General features: G+C 39.3%; 1 protein-coding gene across 4 annotated transcripts in view; it reads right to left on the bottom strand.

The window, feature by feature from the left end:
* ELMO1 (engulfment and cell motility 1) overlaps positions 1-25,031 on the bottom strand; it is a 641,324-nt gene that overhangs the window by 442,365 nt on the left and 173,928 nt on the right. For all 4 annotated transcript variants that reach the window (XM_087892439.1, XM_087892442.1, XM_087892440.1 and 1 more), the window contains exon 5: positions 22,676-22,726. In XM_087892439.1, coding sequence (XP_087748565.1) covers positions 22,676-22,726 — 51 coding nt within the window. The remainder of the gene's footprint in view (positions 1-22,675; positions 22,727-25,031) is intronic.

The raw sequence follows: 25,031 nt of genomic DNA, 5'->3' as shown, positions 1-25,031 counted from the left end.
TTGCAACAAAAGTCGAAGATAATAAAAGAAGTTTCTTCCAACATATAAATAACAAGAAAAAAAATCAAAGGAACACTTTGATTCAATAAAGAGAGAAGATGGCAAGGAAGTAACAGGCAACAGAGAGAAAGCAGAGCTGCTTAACTCATTCTTTGCATCGGTCTTCACGCAAAAAAAAACCATAGCCCAATCTACCAAAAACGTAACTATAGAAGACAGACTAGAAATAAAAGTTAAAATAAGCAAAAAAATAGTAAGAGAATAACTGTCTGATCTTGAAGAACACAAATCACCGAGACCTGAGGAATTACATCCCAGAGTTCTAAAGGAGCTGGCAGAGGTCTTCTCAGAACCACTGCACCATATCTTTCAAAAATCCTAAAACACCGGGAAACTACTAGAGCAGTGGTTCTCAACCTTCCCAATGCCGCGACCCTTTAATACAGTTCCTCATGTTGTGGTGACCCCCAACCATAAAATTATTTTCGTTGCTATGTGTGTATATGTCAGCGATGGTGAACCTTTTTGGCGTTGTGTGCTAAAAGTCCAAGCATGCGAGCACTCACGTGCTCTCACGTGCCAGCACCCATAATGCAACGCAAGGTCTCAGCCTGGCTGGCATTCAGAGTTCATTCTGAAACACAAAACTTTTGAAAGGAAGAAAAACAGAAGTGTCCAAAAAGAGATGTTTATGCCAATATTATGGATAAAAGATATTGATTTCATTTTCTTTTCTTTTTAAAAAACCTATCATACCAAAGAACTAGCATGGACCCCATCCATTCTTTCCTAATGAAACAGGATGCTCTGATTTTATAGCCACCTAACATCTTCTCTTTAAAATTCTACAATTTTATTTTATTTTTTTAACTTTTTAAATAATCCATCCAAAGCTGACAAGCAATCACCTGGCTGAAAGGCAGGAACTGAACCTTTTTCAGTTTTTTTTTTTTTTTTGGGAAAAACTTTTTAGGAAACCTCAGTATTTTCTAGGCCTAGAACCTGGGATGCCACACAATGCCATTTTGCCTTTTTTTTCCTTTTTTTGCAATCTTTTGTTATCGTAGGATCTAAAACTCTCAACTTTTCTCTACTTCCTACTCCTAACCGGTCCCTTCCTCTTCTAAAGCAAGCAAGAACCCAGAAATTTGGCCTCTACATTGCCCTCCGTTTCAAGCAAACCAGAGGAACCCAAGAGAGGATCCCAGCCCCAGTTCTTCCTTTCGACATTTGGGGATCCTCAGCCTGCGCTCTATCGCCCCCAAACTCTCTCTCCCACCAACGGTCCCAAGTGGAAGGGAAACAATGGCCAATTGCAGCGGCGACAGCAGGAGCAGCAGCTCTCCTCCCAAAAGCCCAGACAGAAAGGGGTGGAGAATGGACTCTACCACTCAACGACATGGGGGGGGAAGGGCTAAAAACGTATCCCAGGAAAACTCCCTCTCCCAAAGGGTGACTTTTTAAATATATCCTATGACCAGATCCAACCCAGCAGTTCCATCTGCATCCGTTCCAAGGAAGACGAATCTTCCCACTGCCTTTCAGTAGTCTCCCCATGCCTGCGAAGAATGGTATGGCCTTCCCAGCTTCAAGCTGAATGGAAGACACATATATTAAAGGTCCAAGACAGGGTTGGGTTACATCAGCGTTGCTCAACCTTTAGACTCTATCGATGTTTTCCGATGGTCTTAGGCGACCCCTGTGAAAGGGTTGTTCGCGACCCACAGGTTGAGAACCGCTGTAGTAGAAGATTGGAAAAGAGCTGATGTGGTTCCCATCTTCAAAAAAAGGGAAAAAAAACTGACTCAGGAAACTACAGACCAATCAGCTTAGCATCAATGCCCAGGAAGATATTGGAAAAGATAATAAAAAACCAGATATGCCAACATCTAGAAACAAGTAAAGTAACAACTAGCAGTAAGCACGGGCTTGTTAAAAACAGATCATGCCAAACCAATCTTATTTCATTCTTCAGCATAGTGACTAAATTAGTAGACCAGCAAAATACTGTGGACACAATATACTTAGACTTCAGCAAGGCATTCAACAAAGTAGACCGCAACCTACTTCTTCGTAAACTAGAAAAAAGTGGGATAGATAGCATCACCACCAGATGAATTCGCAACTGGCTGACAAACCGTACTCAATGAGTAGTCCTTAATGGGTCTAAGTCTACATGGAGGGAAGTAAGCAGTAGGGTGCCACAAGGTTCCGTCTCAGGCCCAGTATTTTCAATATTTTCATAAGTGACTTAGATGAGGGAATAGAAGGGGAATTTACCAACTTTTCAGATAATACTAAGCTGGCAGAATAGCTAATAGCCTAGAAGATAGGCTCAAGATCCAGATGGATCTTTTTTGGGGGTGGGGGTGGGGGTTTAAACACACAAATAAACATACAATACATCTTTTCGGAACAGAGCATTGATCCAGTCATAAATTTGTTCAACTTTTTGTTCATCTTTAACAAAATGCTATGTATTCTATTTTTGCCATAACACTTATCACCTATCTCAACTATTACCATCTTATAGAAAGCTAACTCATATTAACTTAATCAAAGCAATTACCCTTCTATTAATCCACCTTAAATCTTAATTCAATTAATACATCATAATACATTTCACAATTGTTACCCCAAATACTCACTATTAAAAATACAATTCAAACATGTTTATATTTCTAAATTTTATTTCCATTTCTAGAACTTACATTTTATTATTACTTCATATAATATTCATTAAGTCTTTATTTACTTATTACTTCATCAGATTTAAATCTTATCTCTAATCTTGAAAATATACCACTTTAACATTTAAACAAGTTCTTAATTCAAATAACACAACATAATATAATTCACAATTATTTCCCTAAATTCTATTTAACAATACCATTTATTTAAAAACCAATTTAAATGAGTCTTATTTAGTAAATCATAATCCTATATCCTTTCAATTTTCTTTTCTTTTTGCTTAAATAAATGTATTATTGAGGATATTCAAATTATTACAATTGTTATAGGTATTGAAACAATATCACAATTATTGTAGCCATCAATTTTCTTAAATCTTACCCTCCAACATCTCAATAAAAATTAATTCATTATATCTATTGATATATTTTCTTTTAACATAATCTAGTTTTCATATATTTTAGCTTCAATCCATATTTCAAGTCTAGGTATCTATAGCATATTCTTCTCTCATTTATATCTTCCTTTTTCTATCCTCTATTTTACCCACTGTTAATCCCAGTGTAATCATCTTTTTCACTGTTAATCCCAGTGTAATCTCTAGAAATAGATAATCTATTTCTCATATATTTTAACTTCAATCCATATATCAATTCTTAGTGTCTATAACATATTCTTCTCTTATTTGTATTACCATTGTTAATCTTAATATAGTCATTATATAAATCAAAGTCCTGGACTCTTCTATTTTATCTTATCTTCCCTAATATTTTCCAACCTTTTTCTTTTATCATTCCTCTATTTAATCCCAATGAAATCATCTTTATATTATTATTAATCTCAATATAATCTCTAAAGACCTCCTTTTTATTATTACTATCCACATATTCAATTACATTCATATTTAATCACATTGTCTTCTTTATTTTCAGCCTCTATGTCTTGTTTCTCCATCTTCATTTTCTTGTCTGCTTGCATATGCTCCATTGCAACTTTTGTGTCCTCAAATTTTAGTTTTTAGTTCTTCATGTAACATTATAATTATTTCTCTTATTTCCTTTTTCCATGGCAAGTACATCAATTTGATGATTTCTCTAGTTTCCTGGGCCATTTTATTCTTTTTAAGTTAGTATTATTCCAATTATAAAAGTTCCATTGTATTCCCTTTTTCTTTTTCTTTCTTTTTTCTCCCCAAGCCGCTTGCAAACAAAGAAAAGAGCCTTGGTACTACAATGGTTTAAAGCACCCTGTTATTAACACAGCTGCCTGCAATTTACTGCTGGTTCGAATCTCTCCAAGGCTCAAGGTTGACTCAGCCTTCCATCCTTTCTAAGGTAGGTTAAATGAGGACCCAGTTTGTGGGGGCAATAAGCTGACTTTGTATAAATATACAAAAGTATGAAGGCTATTGCTTAACGCACTGTAAGCCGCCCTGAGTCTTCGGAGAAGGGCGGCATATAAATCAAATTAAAAAAAAAAAATCCTCCCTCACAAATTCTCACGGTTGTTATCTGTAAAGTTCACAATTTTCCAAATCAAAAATCAAGTTGCAATATTCCTTTTTACTCCTGAAGGTGTCTCTCTGCAATCCACAATTTCCGGTTGTTTAAAAAGTATCCATTCTGTTTCAATTATGTCAACAATCTTACTTAGCTTCTCTTTTTCTTTTTAGTTTCAAAAGTATCAAATCAGTTTTAAAGTCCAGTCCAAATTTAAATAGCTCTTCTCACTTCTTTTTCCCTTTTTTTTCTTTTATTTATACACCACTTCTATTTTAGAGCTTATTATCTATTCTCTTTATTTTCTTGAAATTAATAAAAAAAGGGGGGGGAAGGATCTCTTTATTTCTTTCCAATCCTTTAAACAAATCTAGTTATTTAAAATTTCCAAGTAGTTTTGTTCAAAAGTCAATTTTCTATCGGGTTTTTATCTCTTTAAAATTACACTTCAAAATCTTCTTTTCTTGCCCCCGCGCTCATTAGCCACTGTTTTATTGCTAGGGGTCTTATAGTTAAAAAATGTTTCCCTTGTTGTTGTTTCTGACCTGGGTTGGGTGTCACTCACCCGGCTTCAAAACACTCCCTTCCGATCATCACTCCTGCTCAATACTTAATCCGGTTGTCCCAGCTTTGTGTCAGCCGCAATGGCTGCCATTCCCTGCCGCCGAATCATAGAGAGTTTCCTCTGACCTTCGAGGAACTTGCCTGTTCCTCTTGGTCATCCAAGGTGCCTCTCTTTCTTCCCTGTCCCTGCAGGATGTTTCTGGTCCGAAGACCCATCGGCAGCGGTTCATCAGCCTGGGCTTTCACAAGGCTCATTAGAGCCCACTAATTCCCTGACTGTCTCGCCATGATGCCAAACCGGAAGTCCAAGATCCAGATGTATCTTGACAGACTTGAACACTGGGCCCTATCTAACAAAATGAAATTCAATGTAGAGAAAAGTAAAGTCCTACACTTAGGCAAGAAAAAAAAAAGTACACATATAGACTGGGGGAAACCAGGCTTAATAGCAGTAACTGTGAGATGGATCTTGGAGCTAAATATGAGCCACCAGTGTGCAGCAGCTGCCAAAAGAACTACCTTAAGAGTTGCATTAACAGAGGGATACAATCAAGATCAAGTGAGGTACTAATACCACTCTATAAAGCCTTAGTAAGACCACACCTAGAGTTCTGCATCCAGTTTTGGTCACCACACTATAAAAAAGATGCTGAGACTCTAGAAAAAGTGCAGAAAAGAGCAACCAGGATGATTAGAGGACTGGAGACTAAAACATATGAAGAACAGTTACAGAAACTGGGCATGGCTAGTCTAGTGAAGAAAAGGACCAGGGAAGACACGATAGCAGCCTTCCTATATTTGAGGGGCTGCCACAGAGAGGAAGGGGTCAAGCTATTTTCTAAAACACCTATAGGCCAGACAAGGAATAATGGATGGAACCTGAACAAGGAGACATTTAACCTGGAAATAAGGAGAAATTTTCTGACAGTGAAAACAATCAACCAGTGGAACAGCTTGCCTTCAGAAGTTGTGGTAGCTTCATCACTTAAGACTTTCAAGAAGAGATTGGACTGCCATTTGTCAGAAATGGTGTAGGGCAGTGATGGCTATCCTTTTTGCTGTCGTGCGCCGAAAGCGGGGGAAGCACAGGGGGGGTGCGTGCATGTGTGCCCACACCCATAATACAGTGCCCCCTCTGCATCCTGCTCTCCCCTCGTGCATGTGCATATGACCCTCCCGTGCTCCCCCACCCCACTCATGCACTCGTGACCCTGTGCATGCATGCCACACTCTCCCGTGGTCCATTTTGGGCCTGGGAGGGTCATGCACGCATTCATGGGGGTGGGGGGAAGCGCAGGGGGAGCGGCATCTTTCCCCGTGCTTCCCCCCACCCCCATGCATGTGCATGTGACCCAACACCCTGCGCATAAACACAACCCCCCATGTATGCACACGCATCTCCCGCATGCGCCCCGCCCTCTGCGCAGAGACCCAAAAATCAGCTGGCTGGCAGGAGGCATGTGCGGATGCACGGTGAAGCTGAGCTAGGAGACAGCTCACGTGCCTGCAGGCCCACACACGTACCATAGGTTAACCATCTCAGGTGTAGGGTCTCCTGCTTGGGTGGGGGGTTGGACTAGATAATCTACAAGGTCCCTTAACAGATTAACTCTGCTAATCTGTAAAGTTCATTTTATCTATGAAACTGGAAGAAGGCAGAACAGATGAACACATGCCTTATCCTTGAATTAAATACTTGGAACTGCTGCAAGCTTGGTCAAGTATCCACTCGTCTTAGGAGGGCATCTCAAAGGCCATTTTATACAACACAAATAGCAAGACTGAAGAACTTCATTAAGTGCTGACTTTTGCTATAGCTGGGGATTGATACGACATGGGTAAAAGAAAGAAACGTCAAGGTACCAGCCCAGGATCTCTCCCACTGTTGAACTCTGCAAAACAACCAAGAATTGAGGATCATTTTGACAGAAAGAGAACTGTAAGTAAAACTAAACTCCACCCCCTCCATCTCTAACAAATCTGAGATATTAGAACGGAACCTCCAAAGAGACTTGACAAAACAACAGCTATTGGACTTTCCCATACTTGGGGGCGGGGAGCAAAATAACAGTCAGTTATTTTCACAAACAGCTAGCATATCTGGTATAGAATCAGAGATAAAGGCTAAAAAAGCTAAGAACAACAAGTTAATTCAGAGTATGGAGAGATTACAATGGGAAAATACAACTGAGTTTATGGTAAAGCAATGCCTTCTCACAGCGCAAACTGTTGTTTCAATATTTGAGCAACTAATAGCCATACAACATTTATTTATTATTATTTTATTTATTCAATTTATATGCCGCCCCTCTCCGAAAACCCAGGGCAGCTCACAATACACTACACAACATGATTTGAAGACCCTGAGAAAAGATATAGCTATTTTTTCTACAAACACAAGATCTGGGACCTTGCACTCCCACCAAAGACCTTACAGCAGACTGGGTTAAATCCCACACTCTGGATAAGTTTGCAGGCAAGGAACAAAGAGACAAGGAAACAGTTAAAGAACCTGCTAAAAAGCGTCAGCCTTCCCAGAAAAACTGGCTTTCTCCTGACGAGGCAGTTACAGGGGGAGGTATTAATAGAGAAGGTTCCTTGGAAACCAGTAAAGCATCTCCCCTCCAATTACATTGTTCACTGCAAACACAACATATTGCTCTTAGAATCCATATGAATAGACTTAACTATGGACCCTGGAATACTAAGAGTGCAATACTAAGTTCCTTAAACCAGTTTCTACACTGACAATGGGAGCAGATTAATCTACATGTGGTGGAGTGGCTCCCTGAAGCTCCAAACTGGAAGCGGATTCTCCTATCCTTCAAGCAGACCACCATACCTCTGATGCTATTTAAGATGAAGGCACATGTCATGCCCCATCAGAATCGGAATCTGCGGGGGAAGATGAGCTGGAACAAGAACTGAGACAGCAGCTCTGCTGCCCTTGGAGGAAACTGGGGAAAGGCAGAGTCAATCCAGGCAAGGCTTTTCGGAATTAGTAAGGCCTTCAGGCAGGGAGGAACAGAGGCAGGATGAACAGGACAGACAGAGCTCAGACGAGGAGCAAGGGCTCAGAGAGTGCAGAGAAGGCATGATCAGTGGAGATGGAGCAGGCTACTCATGAGGAGAGTGTCCCGTCCATCTTCACCAGGCACACCCGGGGAATGAGACTTAAGGAGATGCTGTGGGAAGGGGCATTTGTCGGGAACAAACACTGAGTTCCTGAAGTGTGACATGCCAACGTTTGAACTTGCCAAGAGCCCTTGCATTCCTTTTGGCGTTCCAAACTAATTACCTGGATCTTTTGCTCCCTGAACTCCTTGATTTGCTCTTATTTTGCCAAATACATTTGGGATTTATTGCCATGCAGCCTTGGTGCAAACAGCACTGGGTTGGACTAATTGCAGTCAGAGGCTGCTTGAGGTTTATATGGGGGTTTGTTATCACTGCTCAAGGATTTGCCAGAAATGTGAGAGCAATTTAGTAATTTAGAGCAATAAAGGGACAGTTTGAACTGCCAGCTGTGTGTGTTATTTCTGTGCCATGCCCTGGATCATCACAGCACACCAAGCCTCTTTTCAAATCTTCCCCATCAGTGTCTTTTGTAAATAAATGTTTAAACCCCTATTTGTTAACAAATGAGCCCCCAAGGTTGCTGTTTCTCCCTCACTTTCAATCTTGGGAAAGCGAAAGAATGAGAAGGGGTACCAGTCACCCTTACTCGGTGAAGATGTATTTAATAACACAGAAGCCGGCCTCATCAATGCTTTCAGATCTCTACCAAGGAAAGAACAAGATAACATACTATTTAAGTTAGAAAAATTAAAGAAATCCTTGTTGGTCACAATGGACACAGCTGAGCCATTTATAGATCTTGTCCTCCCAATAATTGAGTTTTTACTTCTCCCCCAGAGAGCATGGGATTGCATGAAAATGAGATCATGGGAAACAGAAGCCAAGTTCCACTGGGGCCAATAGAGGTCCTGATAGATACGGAGATGTTATCATTCTTACTTGAATATCCTATGATACCTTCAGCAACAAACCAAGAGATTGAGAGAGGATCCATGTCAGCACCATCAACTCAAAGTCGATCGCAACATGACCTAATAACTCCTTGCCCTACACCTCGGGAAGAGGTACCTGAAAGGCAAGCTCTGTTAGCTGGTGTTAAAGCCTCTCACTCTGAACAAGTTTAACAGGAGTCTACTCAGGACTTAGATGAGAGTCCCTTCCTTTTAGAGAAGGTCAATTTCATCTGTGACGACTTCTCAACCCAATGTAACAACCCCACAACTTCTTTTATATAAATCATATCTCCTGATGAGCGTCAAATAATGACCCTCTTTCCCTTTTAACTTGAAATATAGCAGGCCAGACTGTCCCATCAGAAGACCAACTCTTTTTTTTTACTATATATCACAATTTGATATCCTTTCCTTACTGGAAACCTGGGCCAGAGATACAGCTAGATGGCTATTGGGAAAACTCTATCCCAGCTGCCCCAAGTAAGGTGGGTGGGAGATCTAAAGTGGGTATCATGACACTAGTTAATACACCCCTGCAATTTAAATGTGTATTACTGCCACCTTTACAGCCTTGAGTTATGTCTCCCTTACTTTCATTCAAACAGGTGGAAATTCTGCTTTTCAATATTTATTTATTTATTTATTTATTTATTTATTTATTTATTTATTTATTTATTTATTTGTCAACAAGTACAAGGAAACAAGTATCAGTATAGACATAGACACATGAAAAAAATGGCACAAATAAATGGATATAAATAGGCAAAACATAGCCATAAACACATAAAATGATTACATATAAATGGTGACAGTGTGACAGGGATGGTATAGGCACACTGGTGCATTTATGCAAGCTACCTTAGGGATTTCTTAAGAAACGTGTAAGGTCCACGGTAGACAGTTTAAGATAAAAGGTATGGGGGTTAGAGAAACTAACAACAGAATCAGGTAGAGTGTTCCAGACATATTATTATTATTATTATCATTATCATTATCATTATCATTATCATTATCATTATCATTATCATTATCATTATTATTATTATTATTTATTGGATTTATATGCCTCCCTCTCTCTGAAGGACTCAGGGCGGCTCACATCAACGAAACAATCCCAATAAATACAAATTAAAACAGACTAAAACCCAATTTAAACAGTAGACCCCATCAGTCCTGGCTAGGGCATTTAAACAGCCAGATCTTAAGCTCACAGCAGAAGGTACAAAGGTCAGGGGCCAGCCGAAGACTCACAGGAAGTTGATTCCAAAGGGTGGGCACGGCCACAGAGAAGGCTCTACCCCTGGGGGTTGCCAGCCGACATTGTCTAACCAACGGCACCCTGAGTAGGCCCTCTCTGTGGGAATGCACCGGGCGATGGAAAGTCAATGCTAGTTGCAGGTGATCCGACAGATATCATGGGCCTAAGCCATGAAGGGCTTTATAGGTTAACACCAGCACCTTGAATCTCACCCGGAGGGCAACCAATGCAAGTCGCGCAGGAGAGGTGTAATATGGGAGTATCGGGATCCTCCCATTACAACCCACACGGCTGCATTCTGCACCAGCTGAAGCCTTCGAGTGGTTTTCAAGGGCAGCCCCAGGTAGAGAGCATCACAGTAGTCAATCCGGGAGGTGACTAACACATGAGTGACTGTGCATAGGGCATCACGGTCCAAATATGGGCGCAACTGGCACACCAGGCGAACCTGGGCAAATGCCCCCCTGGTCACGGCTGTTATATGCTCCTCCAAACCCAGCCATGAATCCAGAAGGACACCCAAGTTGCGCGCCCTGTCTACAGGGGGCAACACCTCACCCCCCATAGTCAGAGATGGAACCTCTCGTTCGGTCCACGATGCCGGTATCCACAGCCACTCGGTCTTGGTCGGGTTGAGCCAAAGCCTGTTCCTCCCCATCCAGACCCGTACCGCTTCCAGGCACCGGGCCATCACGTCAAGGGCATCACTGGGCTGGTTTGGGGTGGATATAACTCTATATCTACTCTATTGCTGAAGTCGTATTTTCTGCAATCAAGATTAGAGCGAATTACATTTAGTTTGTATCTATTGATAGCCTTTGTGTTATTGCGGTTGAAGTTAAAAAAGTCATTAACAGGTAGGACGTTAAGGTAGATAATCTTGTGTACTAAGCTTAGGTCGGAACGTAGATAGCGTAGTTCAAGGTTATCCAGGCCTAAAATTTCAAGCCTGGTGGTATAAGGAATTTTATTGTGAGCAGAGGAGTTGAGTACTCTTGTAAAATACCTCTGGACTATCTCTAATATATTAATGTCTGAATATATCTATATTCCTTCCCTTAATAAAAATAATCTGACCAACAATATTTGGGATCGCATAGAAAATTTTATTCTTGGCTGCACAAATACCCCACAGCGGCAATAATCATAGGGGGCAACTTAAACAATAGGATGGGACCAAATGATCATGCAATATTGAATCAATTTAAGATCTATTATGACGAGAATGTGCCAAGAGAACCCCTGCATTCTAGACAATTTAAAGATCCTAAAGCTAACTGGGTAGGTTTGTGTGCAAGACAGATGATTGCACATTTGGACTTATGTACCCTTAATGGTTCCACACGTGGCAATTATCCAGCGGAATATACATATCGGGGAGCAGGAAGAAAATCTATGGTCGATTACTGGATAATATCATGTGACCTCTTGAAGTTCTTATAGAAGATAGAGGTAGATTCACAACTGGAAAGCAATCACCATCCAGTAACCCTTACTCTTACACTACACTAGAAATTTTTAAGGGCCAACTTAACCTACCTACCCATGCTAGAGAGCCAAAATACTCAGGTAAAAATCAAATGGACCGAGAAAAATGCAAATGAGGTTATTAAATGGATGTTAGTACCAGAAACCGTAGAACTACGTACTTTGCTCCTAAGAAGCAAGTTTGAAGGATCATATTTAAAGGGATTTGAAACCTTAATTACAAATTTAAAATCATTTCTTACTAATGGAACACTGGCTCATCCCAAAAAGCTGGCTTTAAAGAACAGAAAATGGTTTGATAGAGACTGTGTTCAACCGAAAAGGATATATAACAAGGAGTGCAGAAAAAGTAAAAACGGCCCCTCTGAGGATCATACTCACTATTTAAAGCAGTTGAAGGCACAATATAAGACCCTTTTAAAAGAAAAGTGCGGCTCTGAAGGAGTCTTGGCATAGATTAATTGCAGCAGTCAAGACAAAAATACATCCCTTTTTTGGTATATCACTAGAGGACTGGGAAAATCCCCCCGGGCTCCTATCTAATCAGCTACCAATTTATGCCTGGGAAGAATATTTTAGAGAGATATATACAGACCCTGACTATGAAACCAACGAGAGCCAAATTAGTTTGGACCAAACTCCTTACTGGCCCCCTATCACCCTAGAAGAGGTATCCAGGCTGATTGAATCCCATAGGGCTAATAAAGCACCAGGTGTTGACAGTGTTCTGACAGAAATAATGAAAAAGAATGCCAGTTGGTGGGCACTTCTATTAGCATCTCTTTTTACATTTATAGATAAAATGGGCCATATGGCAAAAGATTGAAAAGTAACAATCATTATACCAATTTACAAAAAGGGTAACAGAAATGACCCAGGAAATTATAGGCCCATTAGTCTCCTGAGTGTTGTTAGTAAATTGTATGCCAAACACCTAAATTATAAACTTCAAGACTGGCTAATTTCAGGGAGGATAATCAAAGACAAACAAGCTGGATTTAGAGAAGGAAAATCAACAGTGGATCATATCTTGATACTGCACCATCTGGTCCACAAAAACACATATTATAAAAAATCCTCTCTTTTCGTGGCCTTCCTTGATTTTAAGCAGACTCAATATCCAGAAACACCCTCTGGGAGAAATTAAAACTCACTACTATTGATAAATGCCTCCTCTATCCCATACAAAAATTATATGCTAATTCCACCTTGAAAGTTAGGTGTAATCCTTGAGGGACTTTATCCGGCATAGTAAGGGTACATAAAGGAGTATGGCAGGATTGTATTCTATCTTCCTCCCTTTTACATCAATCCCTTAATCGATCTTTTGCAGAACCCTGGCCTACATTCTCATAACTTGGCACAAGGTAAAATCCCAATACTCTTATATACTGATGATGATGCTATTATCTCACAAAAGGCCATTGGAATGAAGAGAGCAATTACAGCAACATCAGGATACTGCAGACAGAATAAATTGGTCCTTAATTTTGACAAATCAAAAAATTTTAGTTTTCGGTAAAAGACCTATTCAATACTCCTGAAAAATAGAAGGACATAACTTAGAACAGGTTAGGATATTTAAATACCTTGGCGTGGTTTTCCACTCGCAAGATATATGGAAGTCTCACCTCGATTATACATTGCAATCAGCCCTCAGATCTTCAAATGCCATTAAACAGTTCTTCTTCACAGCCGGAGGACAATTAGTCCCTGCTGCCTTAAAACTCTTTGAAGCTAAAACATTGGTGCAAATTCTTTTTGGGGCACAAGCAGAAATCTTTGCAAAGAAAGACTCACTAGAAATCATTCAAACAAAATTCCTGAGAGCCATTTTAGTTGCACCCAAAGGAACACCAAACTCCCACTTAAGGATTGAGACAGGTATGCCTCAGATTCAGGTAAGAGCCTGGAAGCTGATGGTTATCTATTGGCTAAAATTTCATTTTTTTCCAGAGGAACTGATTCCTCTAGTGTTGACAGATAACTTCCCCTCCCCGTAGAAACAGGCGATAGACCACAAGCTGGGCTCTTATGGTCTATCCCCAGCATTTTTCATATCCCTAGGCTTTGACCAAGCCAAGCAAGTAGTTATTAATAGAATAAAAGACATGGAGTTCCATTCAGAAATAAATAGGTTGCTTCCCTGTAGTAGGAACAGAATTAAACAAGATGTGTGGGAATCATCAAGATTTTTAAAGGATCTAATCTTCCCGAAATATAAAATAGCATTCTTCAGAGCCAGATTTATTAACCTCCCCTCAGCACTCCTGCAGAGCAGGTATAACAAGACCCCAATTGCAGAATGAGTACCGTATTTTCCGGCGTATAAGACGACTAGGCGTATAAGATGACCCCCGAATTTTCCTGTTAAAATATAGGGTTTGGGCTATACTCGCCGTATAAGACTACCCCTCTTCCAACGAACACCAAATAAAAATTAAAAAACATCAACTGGCTCACCCACAATGTAAAAGCAGCTGTGCTAGACCCAAAATGGCCCCTGCAACAGGCAGGAACCTCACACAGCCACAAAAAACCCAAAAAAACAACTTTCACACTTTACATACACACAACACAACACAACTGGCTCACCCACAATGTAAAAGCAGCTGTGCTAGACCCAAAATGGCCCCTGCAACAAGCAGGAACCTCACACAGCCACAAAAAGCCCAAAAAAACAACTTTCACACTTTACACACACAAAATACAGCTTTGTGAGATTTTGTGTGTTTGTGTAGTTAGAGTGAAACACTACAAAAACACACTAAATCTCAGAAAGCTGCACCAATATTATTTTTTTTATTTTTATTTTTATATGAAAGCTAAATTTAAAACTTCCTAAACTTTAAATGGCTAGGTCTAAAAAAGAACAACTAAAAAAAATCCCAATTAACTATTTTTTTTAAAGATCCCAAACGGGAAAAAAAACTTACCCAATAGAACAGGGGTCTCCAACCTTGGCAACTTTAAGACTTGTAGACTTCAACTCCCAGAATTCCTCAGCCAGCTTTGTTTTGCTGGCTGAGGAATTCTGGGAGTTGAACTCCACAACTCCCTGCCTGCTTGATTGCAGGCAGGGAGTTGCTTGCTGATAGAATGGATTCAGACAAGCGAAGCAAGGCAAGCGTTGCGACTAGCAGCTAAGGTAAGCAAGCTGGAGGGGGAAAACTTTTTTCCTTCTCCATGGCTCCGGCAATCCCAGCGGAGTTGCCTAATTAGCAAATCGTCAGAGCTTGGATCGCCAGAGCCATGTGAAAGGAGAAAAGTTTTTTCCTTCTACATGGCTCTGGCGATCCCAGCGGAGTTGCCTGATTAGCAAATCGTCAGAGCTTGGATCGCCAGAGCCATGTGAAAGGAGAAAAGTTTTTTCTTCTACATGGCTCTGGCGATCCCAGCTGAGTTGCCTGATTAGCAAATCGTCAGAGCTTGGATCGCCAGAGCCATGTGAAAGGAGAAAAGTTTTTTCCTTTTCCATGGCTTTTGCGATCCCAGCTGAGTTGCCTGATTAGCAGATTGTCAGAGCTTGGATCGCCAGAGCCATGTGAAAGGAGAAAAGTTTCTACATGGCTCTGTATACTGATGACAATGGGTATTAGTGTTATAATACCCATTGTCATCAGTATATTAGGTACCATGTCCAAGAATTTTATAAAATACATCAAAAAAATTCAGCTTCCTGCAATGGACACGTTTCATCCATAATCGTGTAGTTTTGATGGCCAGGTTGCGATATTTCATGATTTTTTCTAGTTCTTCTTTTCTTCGACTCAGGTGTCAATATCAATAAATTGTACATTTCGGTTTTCTACAACTGTGATATATGGCATGTTGTGTTCCAAATGACTATCCATCTGTATTCAAAAGTCCCACAAGATCTTCACCTTCTCATTTTCGACAACTTTTTCCACTTTATGTTCCCATAACTTTTTGGATACAGGTAAGTCATATTTTTTACATAATGACCAGTGGATTAATTTAGCAACTCGGTTATGTCTAGCTTTGTAATCAGTTTGTGCAATTTTGCTGCACTCAAATATTAAATGTGAAACAGTTTCAACTTTGTCATTGCAAAGTTGGCAGTTTGGATTGTCAGTGGATTTTTGGATCATCAGTTTCATGGCATTAGTTTGCAGTGCTTGTTCTTGAGCAGCCAAACCTTCCATTTCTTTCTTGATGGTTCCATCTTAAGCCATGCCCATGTCAAGTTGTTATCACATTTTCCTTCAATGTTTTTCAAATGCTGTCCATGCAAAACTTTGGTTTTCCATCCATCTAGTCAGTCATCCAGCTGTTTTTCCTTATACTCTGCCTTTGTTTTTGTTGTTTTTATAATGTTCTCCGGTTTCACAGCCTGCAGCAATTTTTCTGTACTTTGATTCACAAAGTCATTCAAACCTCATTTTTCTTCTTTCAGAGGCAGAAAAAAAAGTTTCAAAAGTTTCAGAGGCTGAAAAAAAAGCAAGGCACAGAGCTCACAACCAATTAATCTGTTGCTAAAATTTACCTCTAGGTACAGCTGATTGGGGGTATTCCAGGAGGCCAATCCACCCGCCAATCAGCTTTATTCTTATTTTCCTCCCCAAAAACTAAGGTGCGTCTTATACTTTGAAAAATACAGTAAGTCATCCATGTATAGTAGATGGTTTATCTTGCCATGTTGGCTTGAGAGTTGGAATTCCAGTTTTGTGTTTATAGGATTATTGTCAGTGGAATTAATAAAATGTTTAATAGTAGTGGCAAACATTGAGTCCCCTTGGAAGATTCCTCTTCTGATGTTGACTTCACCAATGTTCTCCCCATTTGCTGTTAGAAGTGTTTTCCATTTTTGCATAATTGCTATCAAAATGTACATATTACTTATTGATTATGATGATGAACATAATCAACAGATTTACAACAGAAAAAAATCATTAGGTAAAGATAGCACCCACATGCATCTGAGCACTGATTTTACTACATAAATCCAAATATTTTTAAACTATTTTTCTACCAAATCCTCATTGCCCAATGGAGCAGTGTGTGTAGGTGTACCTTCAAGACATTGTTAACTCCTGTGATTGCTTGGATTAGTGTCTTTTCTTGGCAAGATTTTCAGCTTGGGTTGAAAGTGAGTGTCTGGCCCAAGTTACCCAATTGGCTTTGTAGCTAGGAAGGACTAGAACTCACAGCCTCCCTGTTTCTAACCTGGTGTCTTCACCCTCCTAATGGCTCTTCAATGTAGCTTAGAGTATCATATATTAATGTGTAACATAAAATATAGACCTTTCCTTTAGAAGCTGAGTTTACATACCATCTTCCACCAATGCTGTCCCAGAAAAAAACCAAAAATGTTTATGTTATTTTGGGGGTGGGGAGGAAAAAGAGAAGCATCTAACCTAATCATTTAAAGAAAGAAGGTGTGGTTTCAGACTGCATTGAAGTATGCTTCAAATGCATATCTTCAACACTATCTTTTGATATCATGTAATTAAATGCAATACTATATTTTATAGTATGTTTTACAGCTAAATTACTTATACCCTGCTATTTTTATGGGCTGCAGCCATATGGCTAATCTACTATAACCAAAAAAGATAAGTGGCAATGTGGTGTCTAATTCACCAAATCATACTGTCAATGAACTGATTCATGCTATCATTTCACCCAAAACCCTCCATTAAAATCAACTATAAATATTTGTAATAAACATTTACTTCATTGTTAGTTTCTCCTTACAGATCAACTTCTGTAGTTTTTATTTCCAATAACCCTCTTTGTAGAAAACTCGAAAAAATTGAAAACAGGTTTCGATTTAAACAGTATTTAAAAAGACAAATATTAGAGCACATTATTAATGTGCTAACCATTCCAATACATACAAAATATCCCCAAACAGGATTTATCTGAAAGAACTTGGTTTCTTTCTTAGATTGTTAAACAAGTATCCTGATTTTTGTGTAACTCTGGTCAGAGTTATCATTATTAGTTTAATTGTTCCTGTGGAAGAAAGGCCATGAAACCAAGTAAGCAGCGCATAGAAGCACACTGTTCATCCATGGTTAAACAACATTCTTGGAATGTTGGCCAGCAGTATGACTTGACTACTGTATCAGTACGCTACAATATATGGTGGTGCTATCAATGCAACACTCTTGTACAGCACCAACTGATCTCAAAATGCAGAAAAATAATACTCACAGCAAAATTTTCAATTCATATGATACATGAGTGATTATGTAATTATGCAATGATGCTTTCATTTCGATATAAGCCAAATTTGGCCCCTGATATAGAAAAGAAAGTTATTTTAAAAGTAAAGAATGGTTTCCAGCAACTGCATGCATATTTTGCGTCTCATGAGTAAACTCTTGATAGTTTATCAAAGATTGCATTGAACTGATGACACTATATTGTAATGTATAGCTATTAGCTGTCTGGTGATTCTTCCTATCCCGCAGCAAATACAGCTTTATTCCTATTTCTTAAAACTCAACAGAACTATGTAATTTTTTAATAGACATTAACTTCTCAATGGTGGTGTATGTGTACCTTTTGTGCGTTAAGATTTGTTATCTAGTTTGATTCAGTAATAGTCAGTTTTTTAAAGTTGAAAGCAACTTTGCAGAAGGTTCTCTGAAATAAGGAAACATCATGGTAAGAACGGCAGACCATCCCGGAGTTCTCCACAGTGTGTAATTTCAGCATTAGTATACTGGCACATTGTATTCGAAACATGAAATGGGTTTGATTCTAAGAGGCCGATGAAACCAGAATAAAAAAGTGGGAGGCAAAAAAAATAAAAATGATTCATATAGCTTAAAACAGAAACAATAACAAAATTGGAAAATTCAGCCTTTACTTCTTGTAACTAAGTGACCAAGGAGTTTTCTGAAAAGGGGAGAGGGTGTTGTGGGAAACTTAATGTCATAAGTAATCATACCAATTTACCAAGAAAGCAATGAACAGGTTGCGTGTGTAATGATGCATCCCCAAAATTATCCAGTTCAACCAAACATTTAACTGATGATGTCTCAGCATGAGTAGATAATATGCAAAGAGCTACTTGATTTTGTAATGTCAATCAATCCCAATTTCTACGGTGTTAGCGATGACATTTCTCTGAGCTGCAAAACCATATCCAATTACCTGGGAGAAAGATTCTGAACTCTGAAGGATAAGCTTCTGAGTAGGCATGCACTGGACTGCACTGGGTTATTTCCTTGTGATATTATTGGAGGAAAGTGCATGATGGCTATATTATAATTTCCTTGCCAAAATAACAGGAAAGACATCATGCCCAGAGCACTGTTCCCATAAGGACTATCAAGAATCAAAAAAACAAAAACAAACAAAAAAAAACCCCTCAATTTTTTTAAAAAAAATTATTTATAATTATGAACTATAACAGAAAAGACTATATTGGATGTAACAGTTGAACAGACATCAAAACAAATTCTCAACCTCTGATCACAACCCAGGTATTTATATTAAAGATTAAAGATCACTGCTAGTATTCTCTCACGTGTTATATGTCATTGATTTCATAACTTTTTTCTTAAAAACAATTTTCAAAAGTTTAAATTTGCCCTGCTGTATAACATGCTATATATACTATATAGGAGCTGTTCTTGGTTAATTAATCTTTTATTAAGCATATATACTGTAAATTCTGCCACTGATATTCGCTAATCTTTGGTCTTATTATAAGCGAGGTTCTTTTTTTTCCAATGTTGCTCTTGCAGCTTTCAGTATGTGTGTTTGAGAATGAATTTTCCTTTTTATTATACATTTCCAAAATTTACTATTATATGGTTTTTTTTGTTTGTTTTAATAGCAACAGCACTTAGACTTATATAGCGCTTTACACTGCTTTATAGCCCTCTCTAAGCAGTTTACAGAGTCAGCATATTGCCCCCAACAATTTGGATCCTCATTTTACCCACCTCAGAAGGATGGAAGGCTGAGTCAACCTTAAGCCTGGTGGAATTTGAACTGTTAAATTGCAGGCAGCTGGCAGTCAGTAGAAGTAGCCTGCAATACTGCACTCTAATCACTGCGCCACCATGGCTCATTATAATAATAATTATTGATGAAATTATATACCAATTATATACTATTTTATGCCAATTTTCTTTCAATTATAACTTGGATTATACTTTATTGGTTTTTTTCCATACCATTGCTAAGGTACTATGATTATTTCTTTGAAGTTTTGCATCCATTTTACCATGTAATTAGTTTTTATTCCATTTCCATAAAAAAAGAATATTTCCTTTCCTTGCTTGACTATCAGCAAAAAAAAAAAAATAACAATCATTTTTAAACATCTGATTAAGACGGTAATAATCTATAGTTTGTAGCAAAGATTTTGGCATCCCTGAATTATGTTTCAATGCATCAATACAAAATCTGACCTCTCCTCTCCATTGTACAAAATTAAATACAAAATCTTTCTGTGTATTTCAATACTTGCTATTTATAAATGGTTGAATATTCATTTAAAATAAGCAAATAATAGAGGATTAAAATTTAGATGAAAGGATTGGGGTGAGTTTAAGATGATAATTACTTGGTAGCAACAAGAGCAAAAGGCACAATTGTATTTTTTTTCTTTTTTAAAGAATTCTTTCTCTATTTCTTAATTTCTGTGTTCTTGTTAATTTTGTATATTTTATTGAAATGAAAATTTCTAATGAAAATATTAATTCCATGCTACATTTTTATTTTTGTATTGCTAATTGGTAATAAGGCCGAAAAAAATGACTGACTTGTTAAGCCTGCAATTAAGCCAAAAGAAAACAATTCCATTCATAAACAATTGTTATCATTCTTCTAATCCCCCAGGTGGTGACTATTGAACTGTATTTTCAACAACTAAGCAGCTATTTAAGCCCTGGAAAATGAAAATAGTTCACCTATATAGCAGAGGAAGGCTATAAAAACATTGCACAAATGTTTTTTGGCACAAGAAATACTGTGCAGGAAGATAAGATTTAGCTAAAGGTCCTAAAAGTAAATGTCTCAAAGACAATAAAGTAATTCAAACTAAAAAGACACTGTCTATCTTAGCAAGGCAATGATCCAAAATTTACCTAAAAATCAATCAAAATGTACTTATATGAAAGTAAAAAACTTTTTAAAATATTCTTTGCAGTTATTGCAAATATTTGGGGAAATCTCAAATATGCAAAGAGATCTGAAATAATTTCTGAGTTAGAATCATTCTGCTTAGAAAAATGGGGGGAGGGGGAATCCAAGCATAGAAACAGAATTTTGGCTGGTTACAGGAAACAATTAATAGGGGGGGCGGGGTTTCTTCCAAAGTAGGGGTTAAAAATTACCCCATCTGAACTTCTGTCACTGCCATATTCATATACAATTTGATCTTTAATTTTTCCATGTAACTATATAAATTAATGTAATCTATTCTCACAAATTAATAGCATATCATATGGACTACCATGTTTCCCTGAAAATAAGACAGGGTCTTATTTTCTTTTGACCCCCGAAATATGGCCTTGGCCTTATTATCGGGGGTCTTATTTTTGAGGTGCAGGAGGCCCCTAAACCTCGGCCCATGGCAGGGGGACTGGTGCCGGAGCGCCAACCAGCTCTTTTGCCAGTGCCACTCAGGCCGCTCCCTCCAGCAATCATGGCAGCTTTTTCGTTGCTTCCTGTGCAAAAAGCACGGTGAGGAGGCAAGGGGGGCGAAGAGGGGAAACATGCCCCACGCACACCTGCCATCAATGCAGAACAGCCTTGCTGAGGCTGCTCCTGCAAACCCTAGCTCGCGTGCCCCTTCTCTTAGTGGTAGCTGCAAAAACAGCGGCCACAAAAAAAACTCTTGCCAGCCCTAGCCCTGTCGACCTGGGATTGTGGGAGGGGGACTAGCGCCAGAGCTCCAAGCAGTGGCTGGTGCGAGCTGTCTGCGCAGCCATGAAGCGGAATCAGCATGGCCGGTTCTTGCCCGCAGCATTGCCGGTGAGGATCAGGTCAGAGCCAGTGCTGCTCGAGATCAGCAGGCCAGATTCGGTGAGCCGGACACACCACTTCCACTCAGGAGAAGAAGAGAGAGAGGAGGCGCTGCGAGAGAGCCCATTTCTCACATTCTTCTCCTCCCGGGTGGCGCGTTCAGCTCCCCGAATCTAGCTTGCGGATCTTGGCCGGTGAGGGGGAGTAGCAGGTGGGGAGGGGCAGTGAAGAAGCGAGATGTATGGAGCGAGACAGGGCTCCCCTTGCCATCTCTACTCTCCCCCTCGCCAGGCATGGTAGGAGCTGGAAGTCAGGTAAGACACAGCGGAGAAGCGAGATGCGTGTCTTACCTGACTTCCAGCTCCTGCCATGCCTGGCGAGGTGGGGGGAAGAGACGGCAAGGGGAGCCCCGTCTTGCTCCATGCACCTCGCTTCTCCGCCACCCCATCCCTCTCCACCTGCCACTCCCCCTCACCAGCTGAGATCGGCAAGCCAGATTCAGGGAGCTGAATGCACTGCCGCTGCCCAGAAGAAGAAGAACTTGAGAAATGGGCTCTCTCGCAGTTCCTCCTCTCTCTCTTCTTCTCCCAAGTGGCAGCGGTGCATCCAGCTCACCGAATCTGGCCTGCTGATCTTGGGCTGCAGAGGCAGCGGCTCTGATCTGATCTTCACTGGCAATGCTGTGGGCAAGAACCGGGCACGCTGATCCCACTTCATGGCAAAGCAGACAGCCCTCACTGGCCACTGCTCGGAGCTCTGGCACCAGTCCCCCTCCCCCCAGTCCCAGGTCGACAGGGCTAGGGCTGGCAAGAGGTTTTTTGCGGCCGCTCTTTGCGACCACCACTAAGAGAAGGGGCATGCGAGCTAGGGTTTGCGGGACGGGCCTCTGCGAGGCCGTTCCGCATGGATGGCAGGTGCGTGCGGGCCACGTGGGGCATGTTCCCCCTCCCTTTCCCCCCCCCCTCTGTCTTTGCCTCCTCATGCCGTGTTGTTTGCGCGGCAGCTGTGCATGCGTCTTTCTGGGGGCTTATTTTCAGGGGGAGCTTATTTTAGCACATGCGCTCAAAAGCCCAATTGGGCTTATTATCCAGACAGGTCCTAGTTTCGGGGAAACATGGTATGTTGTAATAATCATGAGAGAGCATGAGAGATAGGGAAATTAGATATACGCAAATGTATCAGAAACTTACCGGTGATGTTGTTAATCGAAGTATTGCTCCGTTTTTAATTTCATTACGATTCTAAAAAAAGAAAATCCCAATGTTAAATAGTGATATAATTTGGTATATCATATCTACATCTTCAGCTTTTTCTGGAAAACATCACAGAAAAACAGCACGTTTGAGCTTCAGTTTACCTAATCTCCTGAGAATGAAGAATAACCATTGCTTCTCCCAACATGAACCAAAACATAAAAAGAGAAATATAGTGTATGCAGTTTAATGCAATTAAATCCTATGGTAATGTATTTAGGAGATAGAACATTTACATCCCAACAACTCTCTGCCTACTCATTTAATGAGCCTATTCTGATTAAGAGAGAAATGACACCACTCTGGAGGACATGTCTGGGGTTCCCTTCTTGCTCAAACCTAAGAAATTACTTGGATATGTAGTGAAATGTTTCAAACCAACAAGAAAAGAAATCCTGACTTCCGGTTTGGCATCGCGGAGAAATAGTCAGGGAAATAGTGGGCTCTGATGAGCACCACGAAAATCCCGGCTGCCAAATCACTGTCGATGGGTCTTCAGACCGGAACCGTCCTGCAGGGACAGGGAAGAAAGAGAGGCGCCTTGGACAACCAAGGCAAGTTCCTCGGAGGCCAGAGGGAACTCTCTGTGAGTCGGCAGCGGGGCGCGGCAGCCACGAAGCTGGGACAACCGGGCTAAGTATAGAGCTGGAGAGTAGAAAGAAACAGAATAGAATCTTTTTGAAGCCGGGTGAGTGACAGCCAACTCAGACTTTAATAACAACAGGAGAAACATCTTACAACTATAAGACCCCTAATGTGTAATAGCGGCTAAGGAGCATGGGGGCAAAGAGGATTTTGAAATGTAATTTGGAAGAGACAAAAACCCAATTGAAAATTGATTTCTGAACAAACTAATTGGAAACTTTAAATAATTAGACATGGTTAAAGAATTGGAAAGAAATTAAGAGATCCTTTTTTTCCCCTTTCTTTTTTAAATGGCAAGAAAAATAAAAAGAATGGACAATAAGCTCTAAGAAGAAAAAAAGGGATGTATAAATAAAAGGGGAAAAAAGAAAAAAAGAAGTGAGAAGAGCTATTTAAATTTGGACTGGACTTTAAATACGATTTGATATTTTTAAATTGAAAAAGAAAAAAGAGAAGTCAAGAAAGATCGTGATGTAATGGAAACAAAATAGATACTTATTAAGCAATTGGAAATTGTGGACTGCAGAGAGACACCATCGGGAGTAAAAAGGAACATTGCAATTTGATTCTTTGTTTTGGAAAATTGTGAACTTCACCAGATAATAAACGTAAGAACTTGTGGAGGGGGATTTTCTTGTCTACAAGAGGCTTGACTTTTGGAGGAATAAAAAAAGAAATAGAAGGGAATACAATGGAACTTTTATAATTGGAGCAACTATTTGATTTGGAGAATGGAAATAAAAGAAATAACTATAATAATGCACAGAGGACAAAATTTGAGGATGTAAAAATCGAAATGGAGTATACATGTGTGGACACAAAAATAAAAATGGAGAAATAAAACATAGAGGTGGAAAATAAAGAAGGAAAAGATATAGTGATTAAATATGAACAAATAATGGAGCATGTGAATACCAATAATAAAAAGGTCTCTAGAGATTATATTGAGATTAATAATAACACAATGATGATTATATTGAGATTAATAATGATATAATGATGATTATATGGAGATTAATACTGAATGATAAAAAAATAAAAGGTTGGAAAATATTAAGAAATTTAAAGAAATCCAGGACCTGGATTTATAAAATGACTATATTGAGATAAAGAAATATGAGAAGAATTATGTTACAGATATTTCGAAATGAAATAGGGATTGAAGCTAAAATATATGGAAAATAGATTAAATTAAAAGAAATATAGCAATGGATGTAATGAACCAATTTTTTATTAAGATGTCAAAAGATACTATTTAAGGAAATTGATGGTTATAATAACTGGGATATTGTTTAAATACCTATAAAAATTGTTATAATTTGAATATTTTTAATAATATAACTACAAAAGTAAAAGATGATTGGGAGTAACAGTGAGAAAAATAAAGATAATTATACTGGGATTAACAGTAAATAAAATGATTACACTGAGATTAACAGTGAGAAAAACAAGATATTACACTGGGATTAACAGTGGAATAAAAATTATTACACTGGGATTAACAGTGAGAAAAATAAAGATGATTACACTGGGATTTTTTTTATTAAAAAGTTCTATCAAATATTACAACAATTTTTCCCCATCCCTCCTCCCCCCTCTTCCCTCCTCCATCCACCACCCATCCTCCATCCCCCCTCTCCCTCAAACC

Source organism: Pantherophis guttatus, chromosome 4 (genome assembly GCF_059756535.1).
Source record: "Pantherophis guttatus breed Tessera chromosome 4, ASM5975653v1, whole genome shotgun sequence".
In the NCBI taxonomy this organism is placed as follows: Eukaryota; Metazoa; Chordata; class Lepidosauria; order Squamata; family Colubridae; genus Pantherophis; species Pantherophis guttatus.
Note: the sequence above shows the minus strand (reverse complement) of the source record. Positions and strands in the feature narration are given on the sequence as shown.